Raw genomic sequence first — 20,997 nt, 5'->3', positions numbered from 1 at the left:
GTCAAACTTAAATTTGCATTTTGTACGTAAAGTTAAACTTGGTAGTCCAACTTTGGACATGTTTGAAGTTATTTTTCTAATATGAATATTTTCATCTTATTTGATGAATTAAATTGCAACAATCTTTTATTTCTTTTCTATTAAAAGGAGTAGTATATTATTTTTAAAACAATGGATAATCAAAATAGATTTACAAAAGAGTTAAGTTCTGAAATACTAGACCTTTAAAAAAGAATTGAAACATCTATAATATAATATAAAATAAAGGTAGATAAAAAAAACATGATGTAATGTCTTTTTTACCAAAAATCTTATTATCTTTTTTTTTTGTTAGTTTTTATCTCATTTTTTTAATTAATAATTTAATATAATATTTATAAATTAATGAAGAACTAGTTTTATCAATGATTGTTACCATTATAATCTTTCATAATTCATATTTATGGACAAACAATACAATATTGCTTAATGATTCATATTTATGATAGGTAAGGAATTTATAAGGTCTTTACAAATAGATTTGTCAAAGTTCATATTTTATAGATACAAGCATATGCATAGATGAGGGATAGAGCGAATGTATGTATTTTGTGTCTTCTTTATTCTATATTTTTGTAATATCTTCCTTTTTTCCCCTCTCATTTTCAATACTGCATAAAAAATAATCTCAACATAACTAATACAAGCATTACTAATACACCATATTCAACGTTAATACGCTATTATCAGACTCACTTATTTCCCCTTAAAATGAAGTCATAGTTTTAATTATTCAAACTTCATTATTCATTAAGTATGTTAGTTTTCAATATGTTAGTTTCTCAAACTAATGAGTAATAGCCGATAGAATAGGTGTGTTTTTTACATTTTTAATAGCTTAGATATGAAATTTTAAAAAAAGAAATAATTCAAATGTATTTTTAACAAAAAAAAAAATTGTCAACATTTTTGCAAAGGTAAGTCTTCCTTAATAAAGGAGAATTACTCTATTACAAAATGGAGCAACAAAGTAAGCTAAATAACTCTTTAATAAACCAATAAGATTGCATTGCATTAAATATTTTTCTCTAATTCACTTCTTCTATGCAAAAAATAAAAATAAAAATAAAATATAATGTTAGATAAAAATTTTATTTATAAAAAAAAACAAGGAAGAGGAAAAAAAAGAAGTCTTGTAATTGATTCGGGCATAGAAAGTTCATCCGGTTTAGAACCGGTTTGATTCAGCCACCGGTTTAATATCACATTTTCCTGCTTTTAATTTTGACGACAACCATTCCGCTTCAGTTTTTTTCCTCTCTCTGCTGTGTTCTCTCCACCGGCAGCTTCACCGACTGTCCGATTCCGATCAAAGAAATGAGCGGTCACGATTCGAAGTACTTCTCTACTACGAAGAAGGGAGAAATCCCTGAGCTCAAAGAAGAGCTCAATTCTCAGTACAAGGTAACAAAAACTCTCCTATTGAAGTTAATTCCATTCATATCGAGCCTGCGAAGAAACTGGAGTTTTTTAGATTTATTAGCTTAGCATTGATCCGATTTAATGAAATCTATGAATTTACTTTGTCATTTTGAATGGTGATTTGAGATTGCCGTGGTCAGATCTGGCTAGTTTTCGCATTTGATTTGTGCTAGAAGTCTCACTAGTCCTCGCTTGTTTGGTTTGATCTATATTTGATTTTCTGAAAGTGAATTCATGTTTAGTTTTGAGGTCATATTGAAATATACAGCATTTCCGCGGTATGTTTATGAAATTGGGGAAGTTATTGGACCTTCATGAAATAGTATAGTTACTGAAACCGGGGAGTCATGCTTAATCAGGATTTGCATGTAGTTTCACGATTTGAATTGTTGAAGGAGTCTCACAAGTCTCCATTTGCTTGGTTGATCTCAACAATTTTTAGATGTGAATTTATGCATATTCACGGTCTCAATTTTTTATGTTTAGTTTTAAGGTCTATTGAAATTTGCTGCATTCTCTCGGTGATGCTTATGGAATAGGGGATGTTACTGAATTGATTATCGAAAAGAGTAGTTTGTGAAATTGGAGAATTATGCTTAGTCAATGATATTCAGATTGCATAATTTCTTGAAAGAGTCTCACAAGTCTTCATTTGTTGGAGTGATCTTATATGTGAATTATGCTTAATCAGGGTTTGTATTTAGTTTTGATGACCGTTTAAATTACTGCATTTTCAGTGTGATGTTTATGAAATTGGGGACCGAAAATCTTATTGGGTGGAAGAGGGATTGCTTATGGTTGAAATTTTCTTTGTTAAGGAGTTTGGTGAATATTCATTTGTGTGGTTGATATCAATAATTTAGGCGGTTTGATTCGGTTGAATAAGTTACCAGTGATTTTATATTTAGTTTCACTGTAGTTTTGATTGAATAGAATAGATTTTATATTTTGAATCCTATTGAAATTACTATATATTCTGTAGGATGCTTGTGAAACTGGGGATGTAACTGAAATTGTTACCGAATACTATTTTAGCTGTTCGTTTGTTAGAAAATTTGCAGACATCTGAATGCAGTTCCATTATTGGCACGATCCTTTTCATTGATGAAATGTTCGTAGAAACTAGATTGTCTATTTATTTGTTGAAATATTACTTCTCTCTCTTTACATATGTGTACTTGTCATTTTTAAAACTGGTTGCTTCTGGTCATTGTAGACATACGTAGTTGAAAAGTTGTTGCTATTACAATGAACTCAACGTTTTCGGTCTTAAATTTTACTCAGCTGAATTATGACATCATTCAATCGTGGCTAAGTTGTGTTTCAAGTCATGAGGCTTTTCATTGCAGCCTTGCCATTCCTTCTTCTTTTTGGAAATTTTGTAGCTGCTTATATATCTGTATGGAATGCAGGACAAGAGAAAAGATGCTGTCAAAAAGGTCATTGCTGCTATGACAGTTGGGAAAGATGTTTCTTCACTGTTCACAGATGTTGTTAATTGCATGCAAACAGAGAATTTGGAGTTGAAGAAACTTGTATACTTGTATCTTATCAATTATGCTAAAAGCCAACCTGATCTTGCTATTCTTGCCGTAAATACATTTGTGAAGGTATTCCCGTGATGAAACTCATCTTTAATCACTTGTTTTCTATAAATGTTGTGGTTTTATTCTTCTCATTACCTGCTGATTTGTTCTTTATATGTCAATCTTCACCCGTATTATGAGCATACGACAATAAAAGCTTCAGCCTTAATCATTTATCTAGACCTCTCACTTGTCTGTCTCATATACATATGATTACAAATAGAGAAGTATTCAGTAATATTTCTATCTATCTTTTGAGTGATGTAATACAATGAGTCTTGAACGTTCATGATACTCCTTTACCCGGTCTTCAATGAGAATTGAGATCGAAGGGGATTTCCAATCTGATTCAATCCCTCTGTATACCATCTTTGTTTTCCCATAGACCATAAGGTTCTTCGCTCTTCAATTAGTAGCTCCTCTTCTTTATCAGAAATTTTAATTAGTTCCTCTGCTTTTATTTGTTATATTGCTGTTAGTGATACCTAGTAATTGGACAGAAACCCAAAGACACGAAAAGTCGTAAAACAAAACAGTGGGAAATGGAACATTTAAGACTACAATTTTTTTATTTTTTTAAAAAAGGCAACTCATTGTATAATTATAATCTACTGAGAAGAGATCTTGGACCGTGTGATAAGCCTTGGCTGAGATGAAGGTTCTTCTACGATCTCCCAGATAATGAACCATCGTGAAACTTATGTTTTTGTTTTTTCATAAGTAATGAATTCATTTGTTTCAATTTAAGATGGGTTGAAATAAGCCAGTTAAATAAAGATATGATGAATGAATGAGGTATTATAGTATTTTTTCCCCTTCTTTTTTGTTCTTTGGACAACAGTATTGTTCATAACAGCTTAGTGGAAGATCACCTAATCTACTGACATCTAATACTTCCCACAACACAAATATTAGATAACTCTGTCAAGCAAAGTTTAGGCGGATTGAAGAATTCACCTAATGCCACATTTGCGAAGATCAGAACGTTGGTCCCAAAGTTGTCCCTCCAGCTCTTCACGCCGCATGATTCTTGGGACTAGAACAATTCCTCTTCCTTACTTGAAGGACCTTGTTTATCCCTACCTCTTTCACAACAAAAAACTTTTCCAATGGGAGTAGGACATAATGTCTTGCAGCAGTCTGAATATTAAGGAAGCAATAAAGAAGTAAGAACTTTTTGGGCTGTCCAACATGGTAACAGCTATTGTCCAACCTGTGCAGTTTGAATTTGACTTGAGTATGACTGCACTGCACAACCTAGTGCCTGCGGTTCCTAGCGTATTAGAGGTTTAAAAAAATGTGTTTAGTTTAGTTAACTTGTTCTTTTGAGTTGTAATTATCCATGTGGATTTATAAGGGATTCAAAAGGGTTTATAAAGGTCTTCAGCTACTTCTGGTTATAGAAAAATTCTTTAGTTTCTGTACTCTTGTCTTATGGTTTTTAGTTGAATGTTCAAATTATTTGCATTTACGTATCATATTTAGGGTACAATTTAGAGCAATTTGGTTTGCAGAAACATAATACCACCTAATCATATAGATGTTTCTTCTTAATAATTTTGAATTGGTTTTCTAGCTCCCCTAGCATGTTTCTTATGATATCTTATTAATGACATGCTGTATTTTGCACTTTTTGCAGGATTCGCAAGACCCAAATCCTTTAATTCGTGCTTTGGCTGTACGGACAATGGGATGCATTCGTGTTGACAAGATCACTGAGTATTTATGTGATCCCCTCCAACGTTGCCTTAAGGTGAATTCACAAGCTTTCTCTTCCCCTACCTGCTCCTAGTTTTGAAGTTGGATCTTCTTGATTGATTGAAGATGGTATGGAACATAACAGTGCATGATGTTTTCTAACTAAACAATGTACTTTGTCTGCGCTCTTTCCATCAGGATGATGATCCTTATGTTCGTAAGACAGCAGCTATCTGTGTTGCTAAGCTCTATGACATAAATGCCGAACTTGTGGAAGATAGGGGCTTTCTGGATGCTCTCAAGGACTTAATATCTGACAATAATCCTATGGTTGTTGCAAATGCTGTTGCGGCTCTTGCAGAAATTCAAGAAAGCAGTAGCAAACCCATCTTTGAGATCACCAGCCATACACTTTCAAAACTTTTAACTGCTCTGAATGAATGCACTGAGTAAGCCTGTCCGATACTAATGCTACTACCTTTGTCAATGTAAAATGTGCTAGGGCTTGACAAATCATCTAACTTGTAAACATATGTCGGCATGCCACAGGACAATACATTTTCTTCATGTTATTGTTTGATTTGCTTTGTTGTCTACGAGATGCTACTTCATGGATTGTTTTCTATTACCTCATCTTATTATTGCTTTTAAATCTTTTTGTTAGAAGTTTATGCTTGCTCCTTTGCTTATTAATGTGATAATTATCTCTGGATATAGGTGGGGTCAAGTATTTATACTGGATGCTCTGTCAAAGTACAAAGCAGCTGATGCTCGTGAAGCTGAAAACATAGTGGAGCGAGTCACTCCACGATTACAGCATGCAAATTGCGCTGTTGTTCTTTCAGCTGTAAAGGTGGGATTGTTTCCGTCTTTTTCACAAACTTTTTAAAATAAATTATGTTTCCGCATGATTAGCATTGCCAGAATTAGACATTTCACTAATAGTCATTTTCTGGTGTTGCAGATGATACTCCAACAGATGGAACTCATCACCAGCACTGATGTAGTTCGGAACCTTTGTAAAAAGATGGCTCCTCCTCTTGTAACGTTGCTTTCAGCAGAGCCTGAAATTCAGTATGTTGCGTTAAGGAACATAAACCTCATTGTACAAAAGCGTCCGACAATTCTTGCACATGAAATCAAGGTATTTTTTGTGGTGTTGCCTAGGCACTTGCAAGATTGGCGTCAAAACCTCTATTTCCTTAGCACTGTTGGACCTATCTGTAACTAAAACTGGACAACTAAGCTTTGCTTCTAATATTGTTCTGTTGCTAGGTATTCTTTTGCAAGTATAATGATCCTATATATGTGAAAATGGAGAAGTTAGAAATCATGATAAAACTTGCTTCAGACAGAAACATAGACCAGGTATATCCTCTCTGCTTTTGACTCAGTTTAGTTCCTCTGATATAGGTTCTTGTGTGTTGCATCATTAAGTGTGGTTTATATGTTTGTAGGTGCTATTGGAATTCAAAGAATATGCTACTGAAGTAGATGTTGACTTTGTCAGAAAAGCTGTCCGTGCTATTGGCCGCTGTGCCATCAAATTAGAGAGGGCTGCGGAACGCTGTATCAGTGTCCTGCTTGAATTGATTAAGATAAAAGTAAACTATGTTGTTCAAGAAGCTATTATAGTAATCAAGGACATTTTCAGAAGATATCCTAACACGTAAGTTCCATCGAAGTCTGATATGCTAAAGTTGAGTTCTGGTATTTTATTTAATTTTTTCGTTCTGGCTTTCTTTTTCAGCTATGAGTCCATAATTGCTACTCTTTGCGAGAGTTTGGACACACTAGATGAGCCAGAGGCAAAGGTAACAGAAGATCTTTCCAGGAGCTGGCTCTGGGAAGTTGTTGGGTCTACAATCTGTTCACAGATTTTGTTAACTGCTTCTGTCTCTTCGTTGACAGGCATCAATGATCTGGATTATCGGTGAGTATGCTGAAAGAATTGATAATGCAGATGAGCTCCTTGAAAGCTTTTTAGAGAGTTTCCCTGAGGAACCTCCCCAAGTGCAATTGCAGTTGCTGACAGCAACAGTCAAACTCTTCCTCAAGAAGCCAACTGAAGGACCACAACAAATGATCCAGGTACTTCTTGTTGCCATATCATCAAGTGATCCCGTGTTATATTATGCAATATGTCAAGTTGCATTCTGCTTATCAATAATAGGAAAGAATCCAATCTAGCTTTCTAGTCAGTAAGTTCTTCAAATTTTTTACTTCCATTTCACTCAGCCTTGTTATCAAGACCAAAAAACTTAATAAATTATCCTCTCTATGTAGGAACTTTAATATGCTCCATCAATATAGACCATAACTAAAAATAGGATGGCATGTTGAGTTTCTAAATTTAGAGTAATGAGTGAAAAAAGTAATGTATCTTGACGCCATGTTTTTAAAAGTGAAAAGCACAAAAAAGTGACAAGTATCTTTTTGTTTATTAATTTTTTTTTGTAATAAAGCTGATACTCTACTTATGACCTTGCTCAATGCTCATAGGTGGTCTTAAATAATGCCACTGTGGAGACTGACAATCCAGACTTGCGAGATCGTGCATACATTTATTGGCGTCTTCTCTCAACTGATCCCGAGGTACGTGCAAGCAAATGCTTCACTTTTCCTTGGGCTGTCTCATGGACCATTTTAATGACTTCAGTATGGAAGGTCTATCTTCAATTTAGAGAAAGACTTGCTGTCTTTCGGGTGATAGTTGATATAATTCATCACTATTTCCCCTTGGCTGCTTTATTCTTTGCTGCTAGTTATGTTTATGAGCTAAGTTGCTCTCGGACTCTCCAAATATGTTGCCACACCCATGTCGGATCCTCCAAAAATGCACTACTTTTGAAGGATCCGACACACACCCGACAACATTTTTGAAGAGTCCGAGCAACTTAGTTTATGAGTATGTACATAGTTCTGGGATTAAGTTGATCTCTGGATGTCTAGTTATTGCAATCTCCTTTGTATATTGCAGGCAGCTAAAGATGTTGTGCTAGCTGAAAAGCCCGTGATTAGTGATGATTCAAACCAACTTGATCCTTCTCTCCTCGACGAACTTCTTTCCAATATTGCTACTTTATCCTCTGTCTATCATAAGCCTCCAGAAGCATTTGTCACTCGTGTGAAGACCACTCAGAAAACTGAGGAGGAAGAGTATCCTGATGCAGGTGAACAGAGCTATTCCGATTCTCCTGCTCGTGTTGCAGAAAGTGGTGCGTCACCACCAGCTAGTACAGCTAATCCTCAGCATCCTGCAGCAAGGCAACCAGCTGCACCTGCAGCGCTGCCTGATTTACTTGACCTTGGCATGGATAACAGCGGTAGTGCTATTGTGCCAGTTGATCAACCTGCAACCCCAGCCGGGTATGTACAGTTTGTCTGCATTAGTACTATAAAAAATGTTCTCTCAATCTGTTTTAAGGTCACAAACATAATGATTAAAGGCTGAATTCTCGCAATACTGAATCTAAAGTTATATATGCTAAAAGGAATTCTGCTTTTTTTTTTGTCAAAAAGATCTGTGCTCCTTTTTGTTTGACTGTTTCAAACTCTTTTGAGATATCATTGTGAAAACACTTACAGAGCACCGACTTTTATTGCAGCCCTCCATTACCTATCGTATTGCCAGCCTCTAGTGGTCAAGGTTTACAAATCAGTGCCCAACTGATACGGAGAGACGGGCAGGTATTTTACAGCATGATGTTCGAGAACAATTCACAGGTTCCTCTTGATGGCTTCATGATTCAATTTAATAAAAACACATTTGGTCTTGCTGCCGGTGGACAACTGCAAGTGAGTATTATATGCCACTTCTGTCTACAGTCCTTTCACAAAGTATTTATGTTATTATCTAGAACAAGAGGAAGATCTGATTATAGACCCTTCTGTGAATTCGACTTCTCTTTGATTGTTTACTTTGACGTCTTGTGCTCAATAGGTTCCTCAATTGCTACCTGGGACATCTGCAAGCACTCTCTTACCAATGGTTTTGTTCCAGAACATTTCCCCTGGCCCCGCAAATACCCTTTTACAGGTTGCGATTAAAAATAATCAACAGCCAGTATGGTATTTCAATGATAAAATCTATTTCCATGTACTTTTCACAGAGGATGGAACGATGGAGCGCTCCACTTTTCTTGAGGTAACATACATTGTTGAATTTCTATCTAGATCTATGTATTGACTGTTGTTTGGGGTTGAAGTATTGATTGATTGGGGATCGATGTATGTATGTGTGAGTGTCTTGGCTTTGATTTTTTCACCTCAGAGAGATGAATTTTTATCATCTCTCGCAGCTCGTGTCAGTTAAAAACTATCAGCCTCTTTTATTCTATCTGCATTAGTTCATTGCATTGCCGATTGTTTTGACAACCACGTAAGCAAGTTGGGTGCTTAACTGTATCTTCTTTGCTTCTTTACCAGACTTGGAAGTCACTACCTGATTCAAATGAGGTATCAAGGGACTTCCCAGCATCTGTTATCAATAACGTTCAAACAACCCTTGATCGTCTAGCTGCATCGAACATGTTCTTTATAGCTAAGCGCAAACATGCTAACCAAGAGGTATTGTATCTTTCTGCCAAGAGCCCCCGAGGAATTCCTTTCTTGATCGAACTTACAGCAGTTATCGGAACCCCTGGTGTCAAATGTGCCATCAAGACTCCAAGCCCTGAAATGGCTCCTCTCTTCTTTGAAGCCGTCGAGACTCTGCTCAAGAGTTGATAAGCTTGCTGCTTATCCCATCTCCCCTTTATTTATTTCCCCTGTAATTTTGTTTTGGTTCTCTTTTATCGGTACACGTCTTATTTTTGTTCTTATTAATTAGCTTGAATTTCCAGGTTGAACTGTTAATTCATGCTTCATCCTATGTTCAGTGCCTGTTATTATAGTTTTTTTTTTTTATTGCACGAAACTTCAATATTTTTCAGCTGTATGGAATGTATCTTAGAAAATTTCTTTGTTTTTTTGTAGCCTCTTTATACTTTGTTGACACTGAGGATTGTCGATTTCATTTGTATCTGAGCAGACACAACATTGCGTTTCTCTGTTATATACATCTAATAGATTGAAAATAAAATCTCCAACTCAATTATTGAAACCTCAATTTCAAACATTTTCGCCTTTAATATCATATTTTATAAGAAAATTTTCATATTTTGTATCTTATTTCAAAATTATTATGTGACTTTTATTCCGCCAACCAAAAGACCCCTACCATTATTATACGCGACGACACCAAATCTTTGAGATGGTTGAAAATGACTTGCTACTTAATCCTATTGGATATTTATTTATGATATTTAATAAAAGGTCATAATATTTTAAATGTTACTCTTTTATTTTATTTTTTTTTGGGGGGGGGGGAGGGGGTGGGGGTTAATTTGAAATTTGGTTGAGCAATCAACTGACACCATGTTATATATTTATAGTATGTTGGTTTGGTTAGTTTTTTTTTTTTAATTAAATATTCATGCCCCTACAAAAATCCAAGTGTCTCTTCTCCAACTCCTTTTGGGACCATTTTGTAGGTAGTATTTCCACCAAATATAGGTGAGCTCGTTCACATTGTCGATCTCAAATTTGAATTAAAAAAAAGTGTTATCAAAGATCAATCAAAAATAGTTTTTCTATTCTATAAAAATAAAAAAAAAGCTATTTACATCTTGCTTTTTTCAGACTTCACTTATATAATTACACTGAGTTTGTTGTATAGTATTTCTACCAATATATCTACTTATTTTACAGTAAAAAAAGTAAAAACATTTGATGAATTTTTTAAAGGTTTGCCAATCATTCAAAGTTCTTTTCCCTCTCTAAGTTGAACTTTTGAAATATGGAGTACATAAAAAGCCAGCTAAAATTTCCCTCTTCACATGAATTGAAATTGTATTTGAATAAGTAGAATCTAGAAGCTTGAAAAATAGGTATTGAGATTCCTTGATATATTTAGGGGAGATAAAATGAGCAATTCGAGCTAAATTTAAACGAATTGATAAAAAAGAGTTATTGTCTAGTTCTATCTAAAAAGTTATGGATTAATAATGTTTTGAAGACAATGAGCCAAACAATGATATACATGAAAAAATTGTGTAAGTATATGAAAATGTCATATTTAAAAAAAAAATCTAAATCGTAAGTGATTATAGAAGATCATTTTTTCATTTGTGCGTGTGTTATTTGTGTATATAAAAATTAGAGTATGATTATTGGTCGAGTTTATTACCTAATCTTGAATTGTTTTTATTGTGTGTATGTTCTTGTATACTTTTTTACCCCTTTTTTTTTTCTTATTTGTAATCCAAAATCTGATTTGGATTCCAAAATTTCTTTTTCAGATTCCCAAAAACTGAAAAAAAATTATTGAAAAATCTTTCTCTACATTTTTTGGAAACAAACAACAAATTTTATTTTTTTTAAATTGTACTCTATTGTTTTAATTGGTTTTGGTTATATATATTCTAGTCTATTCAAAAGCAAATATAGTCAATTGATACACATGTAAATGAATATATTATAATATATATATGCATATAGCTCCAATGCTCCATCACCTGTCTTATGGATTTTTTTTTTAATTCATTTTTGTTTTATCTTTAGCTAAGTCTATATATATACTAAATTTAATATTTATACGTCTTTCAAAACCGCATCCTTCGTTTTTTTTTATTTTAGTTCTGTCACTTCTTCATTATAACGTCTTTACTCACCATAATTTCACATATGTAAAATAGCTATATTTGTAAATTGACGAAAGACTTATCAATCCATCTCAAGCCATCTTCTTTCATTTTATCCTCGAGAGATTAAACTAAATACACTCATAAATTGTGAAACCAAAAAATTATTTTTAAAAGAAAAAAACTATATAGTTAGACATACTTTAATATATATATATATATATATATATATATATATAAAATATTACATATTTTATCATTAATTATGAGTTTTCTATCATATATCGAGGAAAATACACTTAGATACATGCATTATTACCAGATAAGAGAGAGAGGTGATCGAGATTTGTTATGTATCTCAGATAAATGTAAATCACACTAGATACACACTAAATAGATGTATGTATATGTATCTAGTGTTATTTGCATGTATTTGGGATACCAATGAACAAGATTTGTTACGAATCGTATATAAATGCAAATCCACTTGAATACAATGTGTCTAGACAAAATTACACCTACTTTTATCCTCATGTATCCTAAGATACATGTATCTGAACATATCTGAACACACCAAAATTTAATAAGATACATAATATTACAAACTAGAATATATCTAAATAATTAACTTCTAAGCTAACGAAATTTATGGAAAAAAAAAAATACACCACAAATTGTTTAAAAATTATTGTACAAGTATTAAAAGTCAAACACTATACAATATTCAAATAGAAGAAGAACACAAGTTAAACTAGTGTCCAAAAAGCATAACCAAATAAATAAATAAATAGTATACAAAAAATAAATAAAATCACAAAAAAATAATACGAATCACTACCCATATTACGACTAAACGACACAAAAAAAGTAATTGCAGAGCATGTGAGTTGTGGACCCCACTTTTATTTACTCCAAACTGGGTCCCACAATACTGACGTGGTGTCCTCTATGGGTCCCACCTTAAATGCGTTTTATTTTTTTTTCTAAAAATAATTTTGTGCGCTCCAGCTGCCTCGAAAAACGAGCGGATTTCAAATCTATATTTAAATTTAATTAATAAAAATTTTGAAAAAAAAAAATAAAGTTGGACAAAGGTACAAACAGTTGTGTATTAAGGTACAAACGATTTATACTTTTGGTTAATGTTGGAATAAGATCCGACAGCTGTATTTTACTGACACGTGTCCGTTCTAATTATTTTTCCCTCTCTTTTTTTTCGGGTTTTTGTTTTTTTTTTAAAATTTTTTATTTTGAACCGGCTAAGCTTGGCTCGGCTTATGAGCTTGGAATGTGAAATTACTTTTATGCACTTGGTAAAATAAAACGATGTTCCTAGGTGAATCTTAGATAGTTGATGCAGTTGCTGGAGATGTACCAGACAAGGTAGTAGTACTAGAAAATCAATATTCGTTTTGAGATTCGATTAATAAGAATTGTGATAAAACGGTAAGTACTTTTTTTGGGTTTTTGAGTACGAAATCATTTTTGTTAGAGAGTGCTCTCAATATGGGATTGTCCCACGTGAATTCAAATTTAGTCGGGTTTGAATGTGAATTTACGGAGTCGGGTTTGAATGTGGATTTATGGAGTCGGGTTTGAATGTGAATTTACGGAATCGCGTTTGTTGAAGAGCAATTTTCCCCCAATATAGGATTGTCCGGTGTGAATCCAAAATTTAGTCAAATTTTAATGCGAGATCGTTAAAAGTTGTAGTAGAGTTGTAAGTTATCTTTCATCCTTAATCAGAGATCTCGTGTTCGAGTCTTATTGGGTACGGAGAGTGTTTTACTTCCAATGCGAGACTGTCCGACGCGAATACAAATTTAGTCGAACTTCAATGTGTGTTCAATATAGGTATACTCATTGTGGGTATACATAATCGTATTTGTTACTCCAATGTGAGGTTTACATAGTTGTCTTTGCTAGAGAGCGTTTTATCTATCCCAATATGGGATTGTCCGACGCGAATTCAAATTTAGTCGAACTTTAACGTGAGTATACAAAGTTATCTTTATTAAAGAGCGTCTTTATTAAAAAGCATTTAACCTACCCTAATATGGAACTATCCGACGCGAATTCAAATTCAGTCGGAGTAGGTATACTCAATGTGGGTATACATAGTCGTATTTGTTACTCCAATGTGTGGTACATATAATCGTCTTTGCTAAAGAGCGTTTTACCTACCCAATATGGACTGTCTAAAGCGAATTCAAATTTAATCAAACTTTAATGTGAGTATACAAAGTTATCTTTATTAAAGAACGTCTTTGTTAGAAAGCATTTTACTTACCCTAATATGGGACCGTCTGACGCAAATCCAAATTTAGTCAAACTTTAATGCAAGTATACAAAGTTATCTTTATTAAAGAGTGTTTTATCCCTAACATAAAACTATTCAACGCAATCTAAATTTAATTGAATTGTCTTACGAATACTAAACATCGAATATGAATTCAAAATAAAGAAATAAATTTGATTAGGGATAAAGTAAAATTTATCACGGCATCAAAATCTTAAATAATTTTGAATTATAGGGGTAGTTATTCTCGATTATGTGTCCTTTCACATAATGAATGCAACACTATTATTTTGATATTATCAACTCTTTAATTTCCACATTATTAATGTTTGGTATAAGTTCTGGACTTGGTAGAGATGTACAATATTATTTAGTGATAATAGATGATTAATTGATTACTTTCATCAATTTAATTTACTCATAAGATAATAGTAATAAAATAGTGTGATAACGAAAATATAATAAATTATAAATAATAATAGATATCAAAAGCAAGAAGTTGCATGAACATATAAGACTAATATTACGACAACAGAACCTCACTATCTACCAATCTTCTACATTAATCTTCGACTTGTAGATCCTCCTACCTAAAGTTATCCCTTATGTAAGTTGAAACTCCATCATAATTTGTTTAATCACTTTTCTCTAATACTTCGACTACCTCTACCTTTCTTCGTACTTATTATATCTAACATTTAACATGAGGGCATCAATTCATTCCATCTTCACATGTCCAAATCAACTCGATTTTACTTTCTTCATTTTGTTAATCTCACTCTCACTTTATCCAAAATATCCTCATATGCCCGCATATCCATCCCAATATCTTGTAGAGTCTAAATCTAAAAAAAATTCTTAACTAGCCAACAATCGATCTCCTAAGATAAAATCGATTTAACCACCCTGTACCTTTATATGACAAAATTCAAAAGAAAACAGCTCCAAACCAGGAAACATAACTTATTGAATTGTCCCTTTCAAAAAGCCTCGGATTCCTTTGTACACATAAATCTTTCGGCTCAACACTCAACCGACTCAGAGCCGAGCCGCTAAATATCCAAACCGGCTTCATGAGATAAGGAAGAAAACGCCAAGTGACCGTACGAGTGGGTCTCTCTCTTTCTCTCTCCTCTCTCTTCTTTTTTAGCAGCAGAAGAAGAAGCAGGTCGTTTCCATTCCAATGGAAGTTGTGAAGCATTTACTGTATGTGTTTTTCTCTCTCTAAAAACTACTGCAAAAACTAAACACTTTCTCTCTCTAGATTACTCAGAAATTTGTGTTCAAACCAGATTGCATTTCAATTGAATCTGATTACAAAATCAATCTGCTCCCTCGGTACTCTGAATCAACTGTATTTGCATTCGAACTGAGGTAACGTAAGCTGTTGATGGATTTGACGTGTTTGGATTTTTTTTTTCTATTGTTTGTTTTGGTTTGTGTGTTCTACGCAATGTGGAAATTTTTTTTTTTTTTTATCTTTTTTTCAAATTGGAATAATTAATAATTCGGAGTTCTTCTCTGATTTACTGCTTTTTTGTTTGAATTTGTTTAATGGATTCGGCATGATTGATAGGTTTTGAGTGTCAATTTTTTTAAAGTTTTACATTGAAAAATTGATTCTTCTTCTCTTTTTTCACTTTGAGATTAATGATTGTGAGCTCTGCAGTTTTTTTTTGTTTGAATCTAATGAATTTGTTGAACGGATTTCAGCATGATTGATTGGTTTGAGTGTCAGTTTTTTGAAGTTTTACCTTCGGATATTTGCTTCTTCTTTTTTTCACTTTGAAATTAATGATTTGTGAGCTTTTTGTTTGAGTCTACTGAATTTGTTGAACGGATTTCAGCATGATTGCTTGGTTTGAGTATCACTTTGTTGAAGTTTTACATTGAGAAATTATTAATTTTTCTCTAATCGATTGAATTTGTGTTCGAATCGATTGAATTTGTTGAATGAATTCAACATGATTGCTTGATTGAATGTCAGTTTTTTGAAGTTTAATATTGAGATTTTTGCTCTTTTTTTTTTCTTTTCACTTCGAAATTAATATTGAATGTCACTTTTTTGAAGTTTTACATTGGGAAACTGATTTTTTTTGTAGTCACATCAACTATTCTGATTTACAGTTTTTTTTTTTATATTTAAATTTTTTTGTTAAACATGATTGATTGCTTGAGTTTTAGTTTGTTTGATCTTCAATTCAATGAGAAAATACTTTTTTTTGTTGTTAATTTCTCTATTTACCTCTCTCTCTTTTTTTCTTCAATTTTTTTGTCACTATTTTGATACTTTATGCATTGAGAAAAGTCCAATTTTCCCAGTCAAATAAACAGTTCTTAGCTCTTCTAAGCTTTGCAGTTTTATTAATTTTAGTTGTCTTTGTCAAGTGGAAAATATTCTTCTAATCAAATTTAAATTAGCAGAATTGCGATTAGCGAACATTTAGTGTATATACATATATATTCTACATCTTAGCTAAGAAGGATTTTTGTTTCTAATTTTGATTGAATTGGATATGCTTTAGAAATAATGTGTGTACTTTTTTATAGGCAGTAGATTATAGTGGATCATGCATTCTTGCATTTATTACTCATGCTGAATCCGTGACTTGCAGAAATTTAATTGCTTGTTAGCTCATAGCATTCAACATTCCATAAGAAATTTCGTGTCTGTCTATCAGATCTTAAACATCACTCTCTTTTTGTGTCTCTCCTTTGAGTATATATATGGCTGTATGAAAATGCCTTATTTGGTGGCTACCTTTTTGACATTCTTGATAATCGCTTTTTCAGGATTTTCGTTAGCTTGATTGATTCTGGTTCTTGAAACTTAAAAAGATTTCAGTCTCTGTCAGCAAAGCCTTTCGATTGTGAGGTGAAGCGTGTTCTTAGGACTAGAGATTCTATAGAAAGGTATCTGAATTGAGATTCTTGGGGTTTAGTTCTGTACTGGAAGTTGAAGTTTTATCTGCTACCAAGTTTGCTGTTATTGGGGATTTGTTATTTCATTGTCTGATCGTGATGAGGAGAAGCAAGGGAGAAAGTATTAGTCACTATATAGAATTCCGTAGTTTGGTTCCAGAGTATCAGTAGCTGTTTCAATTCTGATTTCCGTTGCTATCCTTCATTGGGGTCACTGATTAGTTAGTTGTTGAAACGAGTAGAATGCTGGAGACTCAGCTATGTCCTACTCGGGTGTTATCACCTTTCCGCGAAGAGAGTGGAGATGAGGAGTTGTCTGTACTTCCGAGGCATACCAAAGTTATTGTGACGGGAAACAACAGAACCAAGAGTGTTTTGCTGGGGCTTCAGGGAGTTGTCAAGAAGGCTGTTGGGCTTGGTGGTTGGCATTGGCTGGTGAGTCCTTCATTCTTTTTCGATCGTGTATATTATTCCAAAATGACTCTTCCTAATTAACTGTTGAACTGCTATATCCATTTGATTGTGGAATTAGTAGTATTAAGCTTATTTGTCTCAAAACTATGAAGGTCTTGAAAAATGGGGTGGAAGTCAAGCTACAAAGAAATGCATTGAGTGTGCTAGAACCTCCCACGGGGGATGAAGAAGAGGACGATTATGACTTTGATGACTCGAGCAGTGGTTCAGAACTTGGTGAAAAAGAAAACCATCACTTTGGTTAGTCTCCATTATCTGAACTTTGTTTTATCAGTTATTCTAATTCCTGAAAAAGGTTTCTTATTTGATTATAATCCTTGTATTTGGAAGCTACTGGTGTCGTATACAGAAAAGTGAGCAAGCCTAGAGTTCGATATACAAGGCCATGGGCCTTATCTGGACCACCAAAGACAATGAACCGTGGCAATTGCAGAGACGTTGAAACTAACTATTTGCAACCGGTAAGCACATAAAGTAGAGTTCATCTTGTCCAGTGTTTGAGCTGATGTTGTGGTATTACTGAAACTCAAATGAAATATTTACACAACCATTCTGCCTAGAGTTAGTAGTTTGTGAATTGTGATGGTCTTGCTTGTTTTCATTAAACTGTTTCATTTTCGGACTGTCAGAGGTTGAACTTGGCAAAACTCGGAACTGGTTCATTATGGAGGTACTGGAGAAACTTCAACCTTGTAAGTTCCTTCCAACACCAATCATTTTTCAGAGCTCGATCAAACATGTTACTTCATGTTAGTAACAGTTTTCACATATATGCAGGCACATATTAGCCCTAAACCGACCAAAGAACAACTGCTTAGTGCTGTTCAGCAACACTTTTCGTCACAGGTCTGGTTCATTTTCGTGCTATGCTTAACTACATAAATCTTACTCATCCCCATCTTACCCTAACATCATCCTTCCGATCTTAATCTTTTCAGCGAGTTGACGAGGTACAAGTGGTGATGGAATTTATCCGCGCAGCCAAGAAACTAAGATCAACTGACACACATTGAGATTTATCGATGACGATGATAGGGAGGGAAATTTGTGAAGGAAGGTTGGATTATTATCTGTAATATAATGCAATGCATATATAGAGTAAATATTTATGAACCTCTAACTTAGTTCAGCTAATTATAGAACTCTACTAATAGAGACTGGTGGGAGCTTCTTTGTTAGCTTACTCCCCCAAAATTGTCTCCCGGATCCCTAACCTTGTATGATCCGGCCCGGCCCCGACCCCGATCCCATTAAATATGAACTTCATTTCTAGTGTGAATTCTGTGTTGAAATTAGTCGAGGTGCGTAAATTAAATTGATCTGATGCTTGACATTCTAGTTGAAGAAAATATCTCAAAACATCATTATTGTTTTTATTATCATATGATTAAATATGTGGATATGGAAGCCAGGCTGTAAATAGGTGTCACGAGTCAACTATAAGAAGTTGGCTGATGTAGACTCATTAGTGTGGGGTTATATTTATTTTTATTAAATACATATCTACCAACCAAAGAAATACTAGTAATGTATATATTTGTGCAACAAAACCTAACATTGGCTTTAAGATTAATACTATTTGAAGACAGTAAAAATGAATTATTATATGAGAGATTGAGAATAGTCCCTTTCTCTTCACGTTATAATATTAAAAGTTGGTACCAAAACAATTCTATTATTGGTCCCTACAAAAGATTTTGTGCAAAAGGGTAGGGAGACTTATGTGGATTTGCTCTATTATTTCTGTTTTAGTGGACCCACTTTGTTCCCTTCACTCTCCACTCGTTTATAATTGAGGTCCACACAAATTGAGTTACAAAAAATATTTGAAATTAATCAAAGTTTAGCAACTTCTTTATTTGAAAATAAAATTTGGACAAATATCTCCAATGGTCATGGTTGGATCGAAATAATAAAATGTCATGCGAAAAAATAATAATTGTAAATTTTAAACAGTGATAAACAAAGAAAGTACACTCAAAACACATACCTTCGTATAAGAAAATTAATACAAAAGAATATAAAAAATGATCCCCGTGGTGGAGCCAGAAATTTTATCAAGGGGGTTCAAGAATAATAGTGTATGGCTCTCTAAATAAAATAAAAAAAAATTGGAATATTTGAGATTCGAACCCGAATTTCCTTCATTCAAATAGACACGACATAACTTTTGTCAAGAGTGTCCAATTTTAAATATATATCTTTTAAATATAGAATTTAACATATATATATATATATATATATAATGTAATTTTTTGACGAAGAGTGTCCAATGAACGCCCTCCCCGCACACACTCAAATCAAACAACTCTTTAAATGACTATAATGTAGATGCGGAAAATAAAGCGACCCAAATATAATTCTTTGCTGAAAGTAAAATTAATTATGATTAAATAGAAATTTTAGAACAAATCATAACAATCATTTTTTATACTCGAAGATAATATCTTGAAGTTGAAATTTTAGATATAAAACTTCAACACAATTGTATATCATAACAATATTTTAATGACTTAATAAACGGTGACTCTTTTTGAATTAACAGGTCCCAAAAGTAGACAAACCGCACTATTTTTGCATTAAAAATTGTGAGGTGGGAAATATCTTTGCGTTAAATTATTTCTTTTTGTGATGACACTATTTTCTATGTGAAAGTCAAACAGCAAATGGAGTGTAAATTCATACTCACTCTGTAACTAATTATTTGTCTATTTTGACCAATCAAGAAATGACAAATTTTTTTACCCTTAATTAATTACTTTGAAAAGGAATTTTGAAAATTTTTAATTTTTAATTTATCCACTTCATAATTAATAGGGATAAAATGGTAAACTCACTATATCAATAATTGTTTTCTTAATAGGTGTATCAATTCCAAAGTGGACAAATAACTAGGGACAGAGGGAATATTTATTCCTCACTTTTCTCCTATTTTATGGAACTCCGAGTTGTTTTGAATACTCATTTCGTTTTAATTTATTTATACTTTATGTGAGTTTATTCATTATCGATAGACCGAGTGAAAACATTGCTATTGAGTTCCCAACAAGTATTTCATATACTTCATTTCATTTTACTTGATCGTTGTAAAAAAATAGACGTTACTTTTTACTTATCAAGAAGATTATGTAAAGAAAGGTAATTAAATAAATACTCAAAGGGAATAAATAGTCATAGTAAAAAATAGTTTATCCTTTAAGGGATTTAATTATGTTAATCTAAAATTAAAGTTAGAATTAATCTAGCATAAAAATTAGAGCAACTTCACATATAGCAAATATAAAAATCAAATTTGTATGTTATAACTATAGTTTGTATAATTGCGCTCCATAGCAAACTTTATGTTTGCTATGGAGCATCAGATTGTATAACTCATTGTCTCCTCTTCAGATTTGTATAATTTCACTGGCATGTCATTTGTATAAATCAATGTCAGCCGCTTAATTCAATTTTATGTGTTTGTATATCTGCATAAAATTTGAATTTGTATACAATTGAATCGAAATAAAACGTTTGTATATCAAATCTCTCTCTCTCGATTTATACAAACATAAATTATACATTGTATTTGTATAATTTGTGTTTGTATAAAGCGAGAAAGAGAGAAAGACAAAAGAGAATAGGACGAGGATATATGTATTTGCATGTGTATATACAATTTTCTCTCGCTTTATACAAACAGAAACACAATTTATACATTTCTGTTTGAATAAGCGAGAGAGGCGAGGGAGAGACTGGCGAGCGAGATCTGGGAGAGGGGAACGAAAATATATGTATATATACAATTTTTTCTCGCTTTATACAAACACAAACGCATTTTATACATTTGTGTTTGTATAAAAGTGAGAGCGGCAAGGGAGAGACTGCCGAGAGT

At 33.1% G+C, this 20,997-nt stretch overlaps 2 protein-coding genes across 3 annotated transcripts; both read left to right on the top strand.

The window, feature by feature from the left end:
- Positions 1-1,220: 1,220 nt before the first annotated feature.
- On the top strand, positions 1,221-9,710 carry LOC125878367 (beta-adaptin-like protein B). The gene is made up of 15 exons (XM_049559608.1): positions 1,221-1,443; positions 2,874-3,071; positions 4,687-4,800; positions 4,944-5,194; positions 5,463-5,598; positions 5,710-5,889; positions 6,021-6,113; positions 6,203-6,414; positions 6,496-6,559; positions 6,657-6,836; positions 7,248-7,340; positions 7,726-8,114; positions 8,354-8,543; positions 8,689-8,892; positions 9,174-9,710. The coding sequence occupies exons 1-15, from the start codon at positions 1,357-1,359 to the stop codon at positions 9,471-9,473; spliced, it is 2,691 nt and encodes an 896-aa protein (XP_049415565.1). The 5' UTR covers positions 1,221-1,356; the 3' UTR covers positions 9,474-9,710.
- A 5,191-nt stretch (positions 9,711-14,901) lies between these two features.
- On the top strand, positions 14,902-18,418 carry LOC125842258 (uncharacterized). Of its 2 annotated transcripts, none has more exons than XM_049521524.1 (7): positions 14,902-14,933; positions 16,521-17,084; positions 17,216-17,363; positions 17,454-17,584; positions 17,753-17,815; positions 17,901-17,969; positions 18,062-18,418. In XM_049521524.1, exons 2-7 carry the CDS (start codon positions 16,893-16,895, stop codon positions 18,134-18,136), a joined length of 678 nt encoding a protein of 225 aa, XP_049377481.1. In that variant the 5' UTR covers positions 14,902-14,933; positions 16,521-16,892; the 3' UTR covers positions 18,137-18,418. The 2 variants fall into 2 exon arrangements, with proteins under 2 accessions (XP_049377481.1, XP_049377479.1); XM_049521522.1 differs by having other exon boundaries at positions 14,905-15,101.
- Positions 18,419-20,997: the final 2,579 nt, after the last annotated feature.

This window comes from Solanum stenotomum, chromosome 10, assembly GCF_019186545.1.
Source record: "Solanum stenotomum isolate F172 chromosome 10, ASM1918654v1, whole genome shotgun sequence".
NCBI classification, from domain to species: domain Eukaryota; kingdom Viridiplantae; phylum Streptophyta; class Magnoliopsida; order Solanales; family Solanaceae; genus Solanum; species Solanum stenotomum.
Note: the sequence above shows the minus strand (reverse complement) of the source record. Positions and strands in the feature narration are given on the sequence as shown.

Bases quoted from the DNA above. Each gene is read 5' to 3' on its own strand.
- LOC125878367 (XM_049559608.1), top strand. From the start codon at position 1,357: ATGAGCGGTCACGATTCGAAGTACTTCTCTACTACGAAGAAGGGAGAA. The intron at 5,195-5,462 runs GTAAGCCTGTCC...CTCTGGATATAG, and splicing joins GCTCTGAATGAATGCACTGA to GTGGGGTCAAGTATTTATAC. The intron at 6,114-6,202 runs GTATATCCTCTC...ATATGTTTGTAG, and splicing joins CAGACAGAAACATAGACCAG to GTGCTATTGGAATTCAAAGA.
- LOC125842258 (XM_049521524.1), top strand. From the start codon at position 16,893: ATGCTGGAGACTCAGCTATGTCCTACTCGGGTGTTATCACCTTTCCGC. The intron at 17,364-17,453 runs GTTAGTCTCCAT...TGTATTTGGAAG, and splicing joins AAAAGAAAACCATCACTTTG to CTACTGGTGTCGTATACAGA. The intron at 17,585-17,752 runs GTAAGCACATAA...TCGGACTGTCAG, and splicing joins AAACTAACTATTTGCAACCG to AGGTTGAACTTGGCAAAACT.